Consider the following 13818-nt stretch of genomic DNA (forward strand, 5'->3'; position numbering starts at 1 on the left):
CGCCTTACTCATAATTCTCTCTTCATATAGCCGTAAGCCTATTACATATCCATAAAACACTGTGATATAACCGCGATCGGATCGCTTTCTCACTGCAATCGAACCGCTCCAGGGTTCGTTTCAATCGAGCCGAGACCACCTCATTCAAGCGATCTCGGAGCGATTACTTTGGCGCAGAACAGAGCGCGATTGCCCTGTTCACATATGCCAATCGAACCGCGCTAACTGGGCAAACGAGATGCGTTCCGAAACAAAAGCGTAGGTGTGAAAGCACCCTTAATTAGTTTGATCAGGTGTGTTTAATTAGATTAAAGCTAAATTGTAGGGATGCACCTAATTTTAGGTTGAGAAAATGAGCCGAAATCGGTTAATGCCGTGTCACTCTGTCCAGCATTCTGGTTTCACTCTTTCCATTCGATGTACGGTTTGTTAGGATAGGACAATATTTGGCGGAGAAAATTATTTGAACATCTACAACCTGAGGGATAAAAAGCTTTAAAGCCGACTAAATAAATTATTTAACAAATTTTATTTTCGATAGATTTACAGTAGATAATAAACATCTTCTTTACTTAATATTGTAATTATTGTTTTTCTAAAAGAGAAATCAACTATTTTGATTCATAAAATGTATTTCTGGCTAGGTAAATTTTAAAGTCTTACAAAATTATATTTTTTATTAAAACAAATTATTTTATTGCCCTTGAGCAATAACCAACCAATGCTGGCTGCAGTCTACTGTATCAAAATATTGGAAATGTGTAAAGAAGTTAGGGCTGTAACGATACACGATATAAAATCGAAATCGCGACACTCAGATCTACGATCCTGTGTCGCGGTGTGTTAAGGAAGAATCGCGACACACCCACCCCGTGATACCTTTCCAATAACGTCACACGTGCCTGCAAAAGTTGAGCTAATTAACACTTTTTTTTTTTTCGACATTACAAGCACTGCTCCGTTTAAGCCCTCGCAATATTTAGCCGGGAGAGCTCGCACGGAGCTCTTAGTAAGGGGCCGTCTGAATGTGTCAAGAATATCAAAAACAAAACCAACTTAACCCCGCTTGACAACCGACAACGCCAGAAACATTGCCAATGCTGTCAAAGCGGCCGGATTTTCAGCGCATGATTTGCTCACACTGTTAATGTGGCTGCGCAGAGAGGGATGGGCGTTCACCAGATGTCAGGTAACAGCCAAACTTTTCTGTAACCGTGCAGTGCGCTTTCTGTTTGAACCTTTGAGAGTGCTGACTGACAGGTGCGTGAGGTCAGAAAACACGACGAAGCTTTCAGTTAAAATAAACACAGTTTCTATAGTTATACTTTATTTAGAGATAAAGGTATATGGCTCTGCATATAATCACTCTATCTTGCTGGAGTTTATAGCCGTTTCGCTTTACTTCAGGACGCATTAACACCGCTCTGATGGTCTAATCGTTGTTTTAAGTTATCCAAAGCTGTATGAATATACATATCTTGAATATCGCAATAGTATTAAATATTACAATTGTAATAACACAGACAGCAACACTTTTGCACAATTGATACCCTGCTGATTCAGTCGTTTCATAAGAGGACCGCGCCTCTTCTTTTTTCCTTGTCAACATAAAGGCAGTAAGGTGCGGGATGTTTTCGGCCACTTGTTTAACTGCAAGCCATACTTAATTTGCGGGATGATAACGTATAACCCGTGCCTACAGACACATTTGCTAAAGAAGCAAAATGGAAGAAGAATATTGCTGTTTGATAGCCTACAGACCTGTTGATACTAAACCAGCGCTTATGTTGACCTGAATCTGCGTAATAAACGCAACAAATAGGCTTTACTTTTTATTTTACAGCTTAAAGCATGTACGCAGATTAATCAAATATCATATTTAAACAAACTGTTTACAAAAAGTCTACATATGCGCGCGTGTTGTTGTCTTTTCATCAGGCAGCGCGCGCACTTGAACCGCGAGGGAGAGAGAGGAAACCATAGGCTATATCAGGACACAATCTTTAAAATAAGGATTTCTATTAAAATGTAAAAGGTTTTGTGATTATAATAATAACAGCGGAGCATTAAATAAATGCATATTTTCCGTGGAGCAAGCAATTTGAGGAAGCCTGCGATTTTTATTTGACGGAAGAAACATATGATTGGGAAAAAAAGCCTATGCCGGTTATTAAAAAGAATCAGTCAGTATTTTCGTTTTGTAAAATAAATTAATTATTTAAGTGAAAATAATTTAGGGCAGTCCTATTTATTTTATTCATTTTATTTAGATTATTCTGCTCTTCTGTGCTAAACACTGCAGGTGCGTGAAGATGCTCTGTTGTTCTGTTCCGCTATTAATATATAAAAATAAATCAGTATTTTAAAATGCAACATTTAATGTGTCATACACAAAATAGACACGTCAATTTGTTTAATATAAAATTAATAGTAATCTGACCAGTTCACCGTTAATAACCGATTAATGAGTGGCGGTTGTCGGTTACCAAAATTAACGAAATGAGCATCCCTAGCTATTTAATTTACTTTTTCTATGCAAGAGAACTTGATTGAAAAATTATTTTCAACATGCTTGAACCATCTAAACAATGGAGTTTAGTTTGGTTTTTCAACAGTATTTTGTTACAAAGAAAACAGAAGTGATATAGCTTTGGCTATTTATTTATTTTATATATGGCTATTTATATTGTTAATAATTTGCATAGTTAATATTGTTCTTTGTTTCGTTTATAAAGATTTTTCAAATGTTATTTAATTAAAAATAGTTTTAAAAATCTTTTTTTTTTTCCCACCCCACACGAAAAAAATTAAAATAAAAAATCGTGATACGAATCGAATCGTGGGTCAAAAATCGTGATACGAACCGAATCGTGGGTTTGGTGTATCGTTACAGCTCTAAAAGAAGTCATATCACTGTTACTGAAAAAAAATATATCAATTTTGTTTTAATAATAAATTATTGTCCAGCACTAGTTTGTGGAGTAAAGTTTTATTTTTAACTGTAAAAAAGACTGAAGTTTTGCAATGTCTTTTTGAGAGAAGCTGCAAGGGCTCAAAAGGTATGATGTCTTAATTGTATTTTTTACTAAAGCTGTATACATGTTTAAGTTATTTTAAAGTGTTTATATTAATGTTATACAAGCATAACTTTATATTAATTATATTATATAAGAATGTATTATAAAATGTACAGATAATCATCCTCCCAACTCTGCACCAGGTTTGACAAGAAATGAGGAGACTGAGCCGGTTCCAGGCCCATCAGAGCTGCAGCCCACACAGGCTGAATCAGATTCAAGGCCAATCCATCGATCACCTGGATTAGGTACATCTGAAACATTGACTTTATTTTTATTGGTGTCTTTTAACAGTATTTTGATTCTATTTTCTTCTAGAGCCATTTGTGCAATCTGCATAGCTTGTAAAGTACAAAGCAAAGTGGATTGTGTTTTTAGATGGTTTTAAATAATAGCTGATGATTTCTGTAATGATTAAAACACTCAACACGTACGTTATTTGCAAAGTAAATAAACACAAAGGCACCCAAATAAAGAATAATTCTCTTTTACATCTCTTACATTACTTATTCTGTTTGTTCAGGCATAACATGAATCTTAAATGAACATGTCTTTTATCTTTCAGTGACAGACAAGTATGATATGGGGAGAGAGCTGGGACGAGGACGCTTTGGCATCGTCAAAATAGGAGTACGAAAGTCCGATCAGCAGAAGGTAAACCTCTTCTACACTTCTCTGTTTTCTTTTTTCAGTACAGTGACTGCAGATCAAAATAGACCTGTGCTCACAATAAAAGAACAAATGTTTTTGCAAGAAGCTAACTTATGTTCACCATCTTTTCATCCACAGGTTGCCATCAAATTCATCAAGTCTAAAAAGCCAAAGGATGACGTAAGACTGAAAACAATGCATATTAGTATATGACTCTGAATACAAATTATATTGAAATAAGATTATAAGACTTTCAATTATATTTTTTCCCCAGCCTGGCGATCGCAGAGGACCCCCCATAGAAGTGATGCTACTGAATACGCTCATGGCACCTCCAAGCACCTACACTGTGCGCCTCTTTGAGTGGTTTCAGGAGAAAAAGGACTTTCAGCTGGTCATGGAGTATCCAGAGCCCTGTGAACCAATAGGGCGTTTTCTTAGCCGCTGTGGACACTTGGATGATAGTGTTGGCAAGAGTTTGATGGTGCAGGTTGTCCGGTGTGCTCAAGAGTGCATAAATCATGGGGTTAGCCATAATGACATGCACACTAGCAATGTCTTAATCAATACAGCTTTGATGCAGATCAGGCTTATTGACTTTGGAAAAGGACTACAAATCAGGGGTAAGTATTTCTTTGCTCTTTGTTTTTTCACAGTTTGACAGACATCTACTGTAAGTAGACAAAAGCTTAAATGTCAGAGAGAGACTAGCAAACCTCTAGTACACAAACTAATGCAATTAAGAGTTTAGCTTTCTCTTGAGTGTGCTTCACTGCTGTTTACTAACCTCAAAACTGTTTTTCTTACAGAACCAGAAGTGCATCCACACCAGACATACACAACATGCTTACGACATGCTCTTCAAAAAACAGTGAAATCTGTGGGTAAACTTTTGGAATACATAGCAATCCGTGTCTGCATACCTGAAGGTGAGAATGACATTAACAACACCATGACAATAACATTCAGTACATACAGCAAGTTCTCTGTATAATGCATCTATAAAACTACAACATATCTGTATATAAGGCTTGCCTTACGTTTGATTAACGTCTTTTAGAAGTTGTTTTTATGCTTGTGAACTGTGTGTGGCCTTGACTAACCAACTTTGTTTCTAAAATGCATCCAGAACTGAAGAAATGTATTGCTGCTTGCCAAAGTGAGAAGCAACCCAGTCTGGAACACATTTTAAGCACTGAATGGCTTAGAAGTGTTTCAGACATTTAAAGCAATAGTTCACTCAAAAATGTAAATTCTGTCTTTAATTACTCACCCTCATGCCATTCCAAACCCCTAAGACCTTTGTTCAGAGCACATGCTCACAAGCACAGTGCACTGTATACCCCGAATGCAACCTGGAATGAATGTGAATGTGAGTAATTAATGACAGAATAGTCCAGTGAACTGATTAAAAATGCAGTACCAGCCCCAGAGCATCTACCAGTTTCAGCCCTAACCCCAGGAATGCCAGCCAGTGACTCCTCCAGCCCCAGAGCAACCCCTAGTGATGGCTCCATCCCCAGAGCACCCGCCAGTGACGGCTCCTTCCCCAGAGCACCCGCCAGTGTTGGCACAAACTTTAAATAAAGGAAAAAAAAGACATCTTGCAAGTGCATTTTGTGTCTTCAAGATAAATCTACTAATATTTCTGAACATTCAACAACATTTTTCAAAATAGTAAAAATTCAATCAAGTTATCTATGAAAACAGCGTTTGAATTTGCATTTATGTCTTAAAAATATTAACTTCCACTTTTTATCTTTGTGAAGTTACAGGTCAAAGTACCCATCAGATCACTTATTTTACCCTGTTAAAAATGAACACTTTGGGACCAGATGGAATTTTAGCTGTGTACACCTATGATCTAAATGCAAATGAGCTGATTCTCTCTGCCCACTCCTGAGGGATGTTGCTTTAGAACAAAAGCAAGCTTTAGATGTCAGATGAGCACAGACAGAGACTGAAGCAGAAAGCCACAGTCACAAATTATAAAGTTATGGCCAAAGCAGGAAGTTTCCAAATGGTTATTTGATGTAGTTGTGGAGTTTATTTGGCCTTCCTGCAATGATGAATGAACCACACAAAAATGCTGTTTCAATCAATGTTTGAAGTACACACACACGCACGCACACTCAGAGGTTTAACATGCTGTTTTTTGTTTTTTCTAATTGCAGCAAATGAGACAAGATGTACACCAAACAGGTAAATGTATTCTGCTGTATAGAATTTCATTATAGCTAACCCTACTAACAAGCCTGTGCTGGCCCTTAATAGAGAAGGTGCTTGTTGAAGAGATGCATGCATGCTGATTTAACATGTACACCGACACCACCCCTAAAACCTCAACTCCCAGTGAGGAGGAAGTGCAGCAAAAGGAATCTGGAGCTCCATTTGGCTCTGGAGTGAATTGTACTTGTCTTGATCGGCTCACATAGGACTAGCATCTTTTTCTCTGAATGACCAAGCTCATTGAGTACTAGACCTAGAGAGCATGCTCGAGTGACTTTCTTGCTTGTTGCAGGGGTGTTGTTTGTGTTTGGAACACAATTGTGTGAATTTGTTGTTTTTATTCTTCTCCATTTGTTACTATTGTTCTCTTTTTAAGAGGGAACATACCCTTCATACTGTTTTACAACAAAATGTACTCAAAACATCTTGTATCACTAGTTTTATCTAATCCATTGAGCTAGGCTATATCTCTACTGCTGTTTTGAACTTTTTAATTTTTGTTTCACCCTCTATACGTCACTTGTCTGGCTACCTTTGATTGCAGGTGAAGAATTGGCTGAGGATGAAGCAAGTCCAGCTCTGGTAGATAAGACACCTCCCGGGCTGACACTCACTTATCTGGGGTAAGTTTGCTGTGTAACGTTAATGTCAACACTCGTTCCACCTCAGAAAGACAGTGTGTGTAGGCCAGAGTCATAGCAAAGAACTAACACTGCCATAGAGAGAAATGTCCGGCATAAGCTACACTTTTAGCATTTAAACACTTTACACTTTTTTTTTTTTAGGTTTTTACAATTTGCATTTTGTAAATGGCGGATTGCCGTCTTAAAAGAGCCACAAAAATCCAAAAAAATGAACCGGTCTGTGTGTGAGTGCACAGTACCATTTCTAGGCATAGATCTCACCCCACCCAGCTGCAAGGCCCCAATAAATACCCATTGCTCCAGCCCCGGTCCCGATCACCCACTAATTCCATTGCTTATTTTGTTAGGTTGAGCTTTTTACTGAAAAGCAAATTAAAAGATAAATAAATGAACAATTAAAACAGGAGTGCTCAACCTTGTTGCTGAAGATCGTTCCTGCAGAGTTCAGCCCTAGCCCAGATCAAACACACCTGAACCAATTAAATAGGACCTGAACAGGTCCTGCACCTCTTGAGAATTGCAAGCAGGTGTGTTTGATATGGGTTGCTACTGAAATATGCAGGATGGTAGATCTCCAGGGCCCGGTTTTTCAAAAAGTAATCCACTAGGATTTTGGATAAGGGATTGTATCAAATCTTGAAAATGGGTTTTTTAAAAGGAAAAACGGATTACATAATCTGATTGATCACGTAATCCAATCTTGGTTTTGATCCGGATCAAATCTTTAGTTTGGGTTTCTCAAACCTTTTTTGTAAGATTCGGATCGCTTTGATCCAAAAAACCTGGATTAAACTGATCCCATCAGAAGGGTGGATTTACCGTGGATTTCATGCCCAAAATGTAATGAAAACTTTACAAAATTATTAAATAGTACTATTTTTGGATCATGCAGTATTTTACGAGATGTACTATTTAATAATAAGGTTTTAATTTTATTTGTTCATCTGTCAGGCTATAGTGACTATAGGCTTTAACGTATTCAGCCCTTCAGTATAGGCCTACAGCAAAGTAGAAAGAGTTTGGCCTCATAAAATAATCCCCCAAACAGCTGTCAAAATTGACCAAACACAATAATTTTTTTTTCTGTCACTAATTGAGATATATATATATATATATATATATATATATATATATATATATATATATATATATATATATATATATATATATATATATATATATATATATATATATATATCTATATATATATATATCTATATATATATATATATCTATATATATATATATATATATATATATCTATATCTATATATATATATATATATATATATATCTATATCTATATATATATATATATATATATATATATATATATATATATATATATATATATATATATATCTATATCTATATATATATATATATATATATATCTATATATATCTATATATATATATATATATATATCTATATATATCTATATCTATATATATATATATATATATATATATATATATATATCTATATATATATATATATATATATATATATCACAATGGAAAATATTTTTCTTTTTAGTATATTTATTAGTGATGCATGTAATGATTATAGGATAACCAAAAAAAATTTTGCAAAGAATGACAATCCCTAATTTTAGAAATCTCTTTCAACAACTGCAAAAAGAGACTGAAAGGGCAGAAGCACAGTTTTGTCTGGCAGAGGAACAACTGACTTTGACCAAACCAAGGCAAGCTGGTCTCTCCACATCAGATGAGGAAGTGTGAAATTATTGTGGAGTTTTTGACATTAAGTCTTTTTTTTATTTACATCTATATTTGAAACTTATTATAAATATCCTCAATGTACAGTGTTGTAGGTTTCAGATGAGTGGACTGCTGGAAGAGGATGGGGTGGGGTTTTTCTTGTTTTATTAGAATTTTATTATTTATTAAATTTTCTTAGTTTTCATTTCAAATAAAAATAAAGTTATATTGACCCCACACTGGCTATTATATTTGTTGCTCTTTACACAGGCCTATCTATCTACATTGTGATTGAGCACTAGTAATCCAGATTTAGTAATCCTGAAAAGTTTCTATCTGGATCAGATTGATCCAATCCGATGTTGCTTTGAAAAACTGGCTCAAAAAGTAAGCTGGATTATGTGATCACAGATCGAAAAAACAGGATTACTATATCCGGATCAACTTGATCCGGATTAACCCTTTTGAAAAACTTAATGGAAAAATACGGAGAGATGTTTTTTTTTTTTTTTTTTAAGAAGCATCGAAAGTCCAGATAATGACCAGAAATAGCAAATGTAATTCCAAAGTTTAATATAGAAAAAATATATAAGGATTTCAAACAAATTATCAGTATCTACAGGGGTAATGCTGGCAATAAGTTTAGCATTACAATGGATGAAAGATGCAGGAATTCTCAGTCCCAAAGCGCTAACAGGCATACAAGGCAAACAAAGCAGAATTAAAAAAAAAACTGTCAGAAAATAAAATAGAATAAAAAGACTGCAGTAAAATATGAAAGATTCAATACAACTGGATGATAAAATGACAAAAATAATCAATCTAAATTAAAAGCAACGGTAAAAAGGGGAGTCTTAAGAAGTTTCTTAAAACAATCCAGAGAAACCACATTCCTGATGCTGGTGGGTAGGCCATTCCATAGCTTAGGCGCACTGTACAAAAAAAAAGCATGACCACTATTAGTCTTCAGTTTACAGCGTGGCTGAAACAGCAAGATTGCAGATGAGAAACGAAGACTGCGGGTGGAAGTGGCCAGAGTTACTAGGTCACAAATGTAGTCAGGTGCTAGCCCATGCACTGCTTTGTATTTTTAAAACCAGAGTCTTAAAATCAATACGTGATTTAACAGGAAGCCAGTGAAGTTGCTGAAGTACAGAAACGATATGATGAAGTGTGTGTTAAAACATGTACAGCAGAATTTTGAAAATACTGTAAACGTCTCAGAGAGCTTGCTGGTAGGCCCCCGATGAGGGAGTTACAGAAGTCAAGACGTGATGATTAAGGCATGAATAAGCCTTTCCACATCAGGCCGTGATAAAAAAAGGTCTAATCCGCGCAATGTGTCACGTTAGGTGTGATCGAAACAATAACAACAACAACAGGAACCAAAAGATAACGGATTCAAGTTCTGATTTTAATATATTAAAGTTCAAAAACAGTGAATAAAAATCCAAAAATATTAAAGTGCAAAGTAACAAATAAACAACAAAACAAGAAACTAAGACAGATAAACATGAACAAGACTATAGCAAGATACACGGTGAGATCAGAAACAACAACTAGGAAAAACATATTTACAGGGTACAAGAAAGACAAACGACGCGATGGCAAATAGTGGTTGAATGACTGAATATACAGCGGGGAAAATAAGTATTTGACACATCAGCATTTTTATCAGTAAGGGGATTTCTAAGTGGGCTACTGACACAAAATTCCTACCAGATGTAGCCATCAAGCCAAATATTGAATTCATACAAAGAAATCAGAACATTTAAGTATACAAGTTGAGTCATAATAAATAAAGTGAAATGACACAGGGAATAAGTATTGAACACACTTTACTTAATACTTTGTAGAAAAGCCTTTGTTGGTGATCACAGCTTCTAGACGCCTCTTGTATGGAGAGACCAGTCGTCTGCATTGCTCAGGAGTGATTCTGGCCCATTCTTCCACACAAACGGTCTTTAAATCTTGAAGGTTCCTTGGGCCTCTTTTATGAACTTTGATCTTTAGTTCTCTCCATAGATTTTCTATGGGATTTAGGTCAGGTGATTGACTGGGCCATTCAAGCAACTTGATTTTCTTTCTTTGAAACCACTTCATTGTTTCCTTGGCCTTGTGTTTGGGATCATTGTCTTGCTGAAATGTCCACCCTCTTTTCATTTTCAGCTTTCTGGTAGTTGGCAGCAGATTTTTATCCAGAATGTCCCGGTACATTTCTCCATTCATCCTACCTTCAATAATATGAAGTCTGCCAGTACCCCTTGCTGAAAAGCAGCCCCAAACCATGTAGCTTCCACCCCCAAACTTAACTGTTGGTATAGTGTTCTTGGGGTGGTGGGCAGTGCCATTTCTTCTCCAAACATGATGTGTAGAATGACTGCCAAAAAGTTCAATTTTGCTTTCATCTGACCATACTATAGTTTCCCAATAATCCACAGGCTTCTCCAAATGCTGTTTCGCAAACTTTAACCGGGCCTCAACATGCTTTTTGTTCAGCAATGGAGTCTTGCGTGGTGAGCGTGCATGGATGCCATGGTGGTTCAGTGCATTGCTTATAGTTTTCTTTGAAACAATAGTACCCGCTGATGCGAGGTCTTCCTGAAGTTCTGCCCGAGTGGTTCTTGGCTCTTGGAGAACTCTCCTGATTATTCTTTGGACTCCTCGGACAGGGATCTTACGTGGAGCACCTGATCGTGGCCGGTTTATGGTGAACTTATGCTTTTTCCATTTCCGGATAATAGCCCCCACAGTGCTCACAGGAACATTCAGCATTCTGGAAATGCGCCTATAACCATTCCCATCAAAATGCTTTTCAACGATAAGACTACGCAGATCTTGAGAGAGTTCTTTGTTTTTACCCATCATGAAGTCTTTCCTGTGTGCCTCCTGAGTAATGAGAAGCCTTTATAGGCCATCAATTAGGACTAAAGCAGCTGATATCAATTAGTACTGATAGGGAGCAGGGTTTTTCTCTCAATACTGACAGATCTCCTGACTTTCTATGCCATTTTGCACCTTGTTATCTTCATGTGTTCAATACTTATTCCCTGTGTCATTTCACTTTATTTATTATGACTCAACTTGTATACTTAAATGTTCTGATTTCTTTGTATGAATTCAATATTTGGCTTGATGGCTACATCTGGTAGGAATTTTGTGTCAGTAGCCCACTTAGAAATCCCCTTACTGATAAAAATGCTGATGTGTCAAATACTTATTTTCCCCGCTGTATAGTCCTGGTAATCACGGAGAATGGAGACAGCTGTGGTAGTAAATCAATGTAAATGACAGACCGGGTGTGTGCGCGAAAGAGTGTATGGAAATGTAGTCTTTATGGGCGCTGTAGTGTCACTCAGTGTCCATTGAACTACAGCGCCCTCAGGTGGTCACTGACAGATGACAATGTTACGTAGGTGAAAGAAGGCTATTTTAGTCAAGTGTTTGAAATGTGAGTTAAAACTAAGCTGTGCATCAAAAAGCACCCCAAAGATTGCGCAACTGTGTAGAGGGCGACACTTAAAGATCACCAACAGACAGTTTAAGATTATTACACTGGTTAATACTGGTAGGAGTGCCAATTAATAGAACCTCTGTTTTAGAACTGTTTAATTTGAGGAATTTTGATTCATCCAGGCTTTAACTTCAAGTTAACAGGCAGATAAAACTGACGTGGCAGAGGTGAGATCACCCAAATTCACAGAAATGAAGGAAATCACAGAAATTAAGGAATTTTTAGTTTGCTCAGATTGTAGTTCTGCTCTTAAGCATTGAAGGAAAACACTCAGACTGTAGGCAATATTTAGTTATTGAAATATTACAAGAGTTGTATAAATTAAAAGGAGAGAGTAAAGGTAATGTCCACGTGGGTGCCAGCTCATGTGGCATTAAAAGGAAATGAAGCAGCAGATAAAATGGCAAAGCAAGCTGGAAGATAATATAGGTATGGAAGTGACTTACAGTTGAAGTAAAGTTAAAGCAATTATAAGGAAACAAATAATGGGGAAATGGCAGTACCAATGGGAAGCAGGAAAGAATGGAAAGCAAATGTATAATATTTAGCCACAAGTGGGTAAAGGGAGGCACTCGAGTGGAAAAAGGAAGGAGGAGAATATATATTATCATGACTAAGAATTGGGCATACTGGACTTAACAGTACAATGAAGTTAATGGCAAAGCACAGAACAGGTCTATGTGAGTGCGGGTAAAATGAATGTTGAACGTGATCATGCATTGTGAGCGGTATAATGAAGAAAGAAGAGAGTTATTGGAAGAAGTCAAGAAAGAAAGAGATTATGAGTTTACATTGAAATTTTTATTAAATTCTGAGGTATAGAGACAAAAGTACACTGCATTGTTTAGATTTTTAAAAGACACAGGACTGATTAATAAGATATGATTATTAGAATTATTTGAATGTAAATTTATTAAGTTTAAGGTAGGGATGGAGGGAGTTATTTTCTGATCCTGACATAGTGGGAGGAGAAGTCAGAAGAGCTGGAGAAGCAGCACTGGCGGATGCGAAGTCTCTCACTGGGTTAGGGGAAGGGATTATTATGGGAAAAGAGTAGATTCTGAATCAGGTTACAGGAAGGTGACGGTAATGTACAAGAACTTGTGCGATCCGCCAAATAAGAACGAAAGAAGAAGAAAAGTCCGTGGCTGTTTCTCAATAGAGTGGAGGAACTATGACGTCACTTTGTAGGCTAATTGGCTGCTTGCATAAAACTGGTTCCCTCGTGAAAATCCCTATAGAATTTTCCCATAGGCTTTTCAAAAAGTGCAAATAATAAGCTCTGTGTTCAAACACTGTTCATTACATTTACACGTTTTGTCCAGCTGGATAATCCTCACATGAAAATACAACATTTAGCACTTTTGGATCTTAAATTCAAATGCAAGAACTGAAAGCTAACATTAGGCTATATAAACGGACTACAGTGCCCTCGGGGCGCTCGCTTGTGACGTCAGCACCACCCTGCTACAGACATCTTATCAAGCTTATTTTTAGAAAAAAATGTCCATGACAGAGTTTATCTTTCTGTTTATTATATTATAATCCACGGTAAATATTATAAACAAATAAATACGCAAAAACACAGACCTATGTGCCTTTTAGATCGTTTTTACATGGGAAATGCATTGTTTTGCTTTACGGTTCTAAAAGTTTTAAAACTGTATGCATAAATGTGCCTACATAGTATTATCATAAGACATATTTAAATAAGTGTATCGCTCGCGTGCACACAGCCTGCTTACCTTAACAGAGGACAGAAATGAGGCGTTAATTAACCCCATCATTGTCTCATTAACTTTAACTCTGCTGCTGAGTAAATTTTGTTCAATTTAGAGAGGGACCAAATGTTCTCTGAACTGAGTAAATTTTACTCTGAGGATTTTACTGTGTAGCCTATTGCATTAAAAAACAAAGTCATTTAATGCACTAATGTGTTCATGTGTTTACAATTAGCAAACAGATTTTCATTGCATCAG

At 36.4% G+C, this 13818-nt stretch overlaps 2 protein-coding genes across 13 annotated transcripts in view; one reads left to right on the top strand and one right to left on the bottom strand.

Moving 5' to 3' along the window:
* Positions 1-13818, bottom strand: part of LOC141385583 (uncharacterized) — a 607868-nt gene that overhangs the window by 189843 nt on the left and 404207 nt on the right. The window lies entirely within an intron of this gene.
* Positions 1-13818, top strand: part of pimr201 (Pim proto-oncogene, serine/threonine kinase, related 201) — a 29880-nt gene that overhangs the window by 2612 nt on the left and 13450 nt on the right. For 6 of the 8 annotated variants that reach the window (XR_015489774.1, XR_015489776.1, XR_015489778.1 and 3 more), the window contains exons 3-9: positions 3221-3325; positions 3643-3731; positions 3867-3908; positions 4003-4351; positions 4538-4657; positions 5903-5930; positions 6502-6580. Coding sequence is in view for 2 of the 8 variants with exons in the window: in XM_087250823.1 (XP_087106949.1) it covers positions 3221-3325; positions 3643-3731; positions 3867-3908; positions 4003-4351; positions 4538-4657; positions 4858-4955 (803 nt within the window). In the remaining 6 variants the exon portion in view is untranslated. 8 annotated transcript variants of the gene reach the window in all.

Source organism: Danio rerio, chromosome 5 (genome assembly GCF_052040795.2).
Source record: "Danio rerio strain M-AB ecotype USA chromosome 5, GRCz13ab, whole genome shotgun sequence".
Taxonomy (NCBI): domain Eukaryota; kingdom Metazoa; phylum Chordata; class Actinopteri; order Cypriniformes; family Danionidae; genus Danio; species Danio rerio.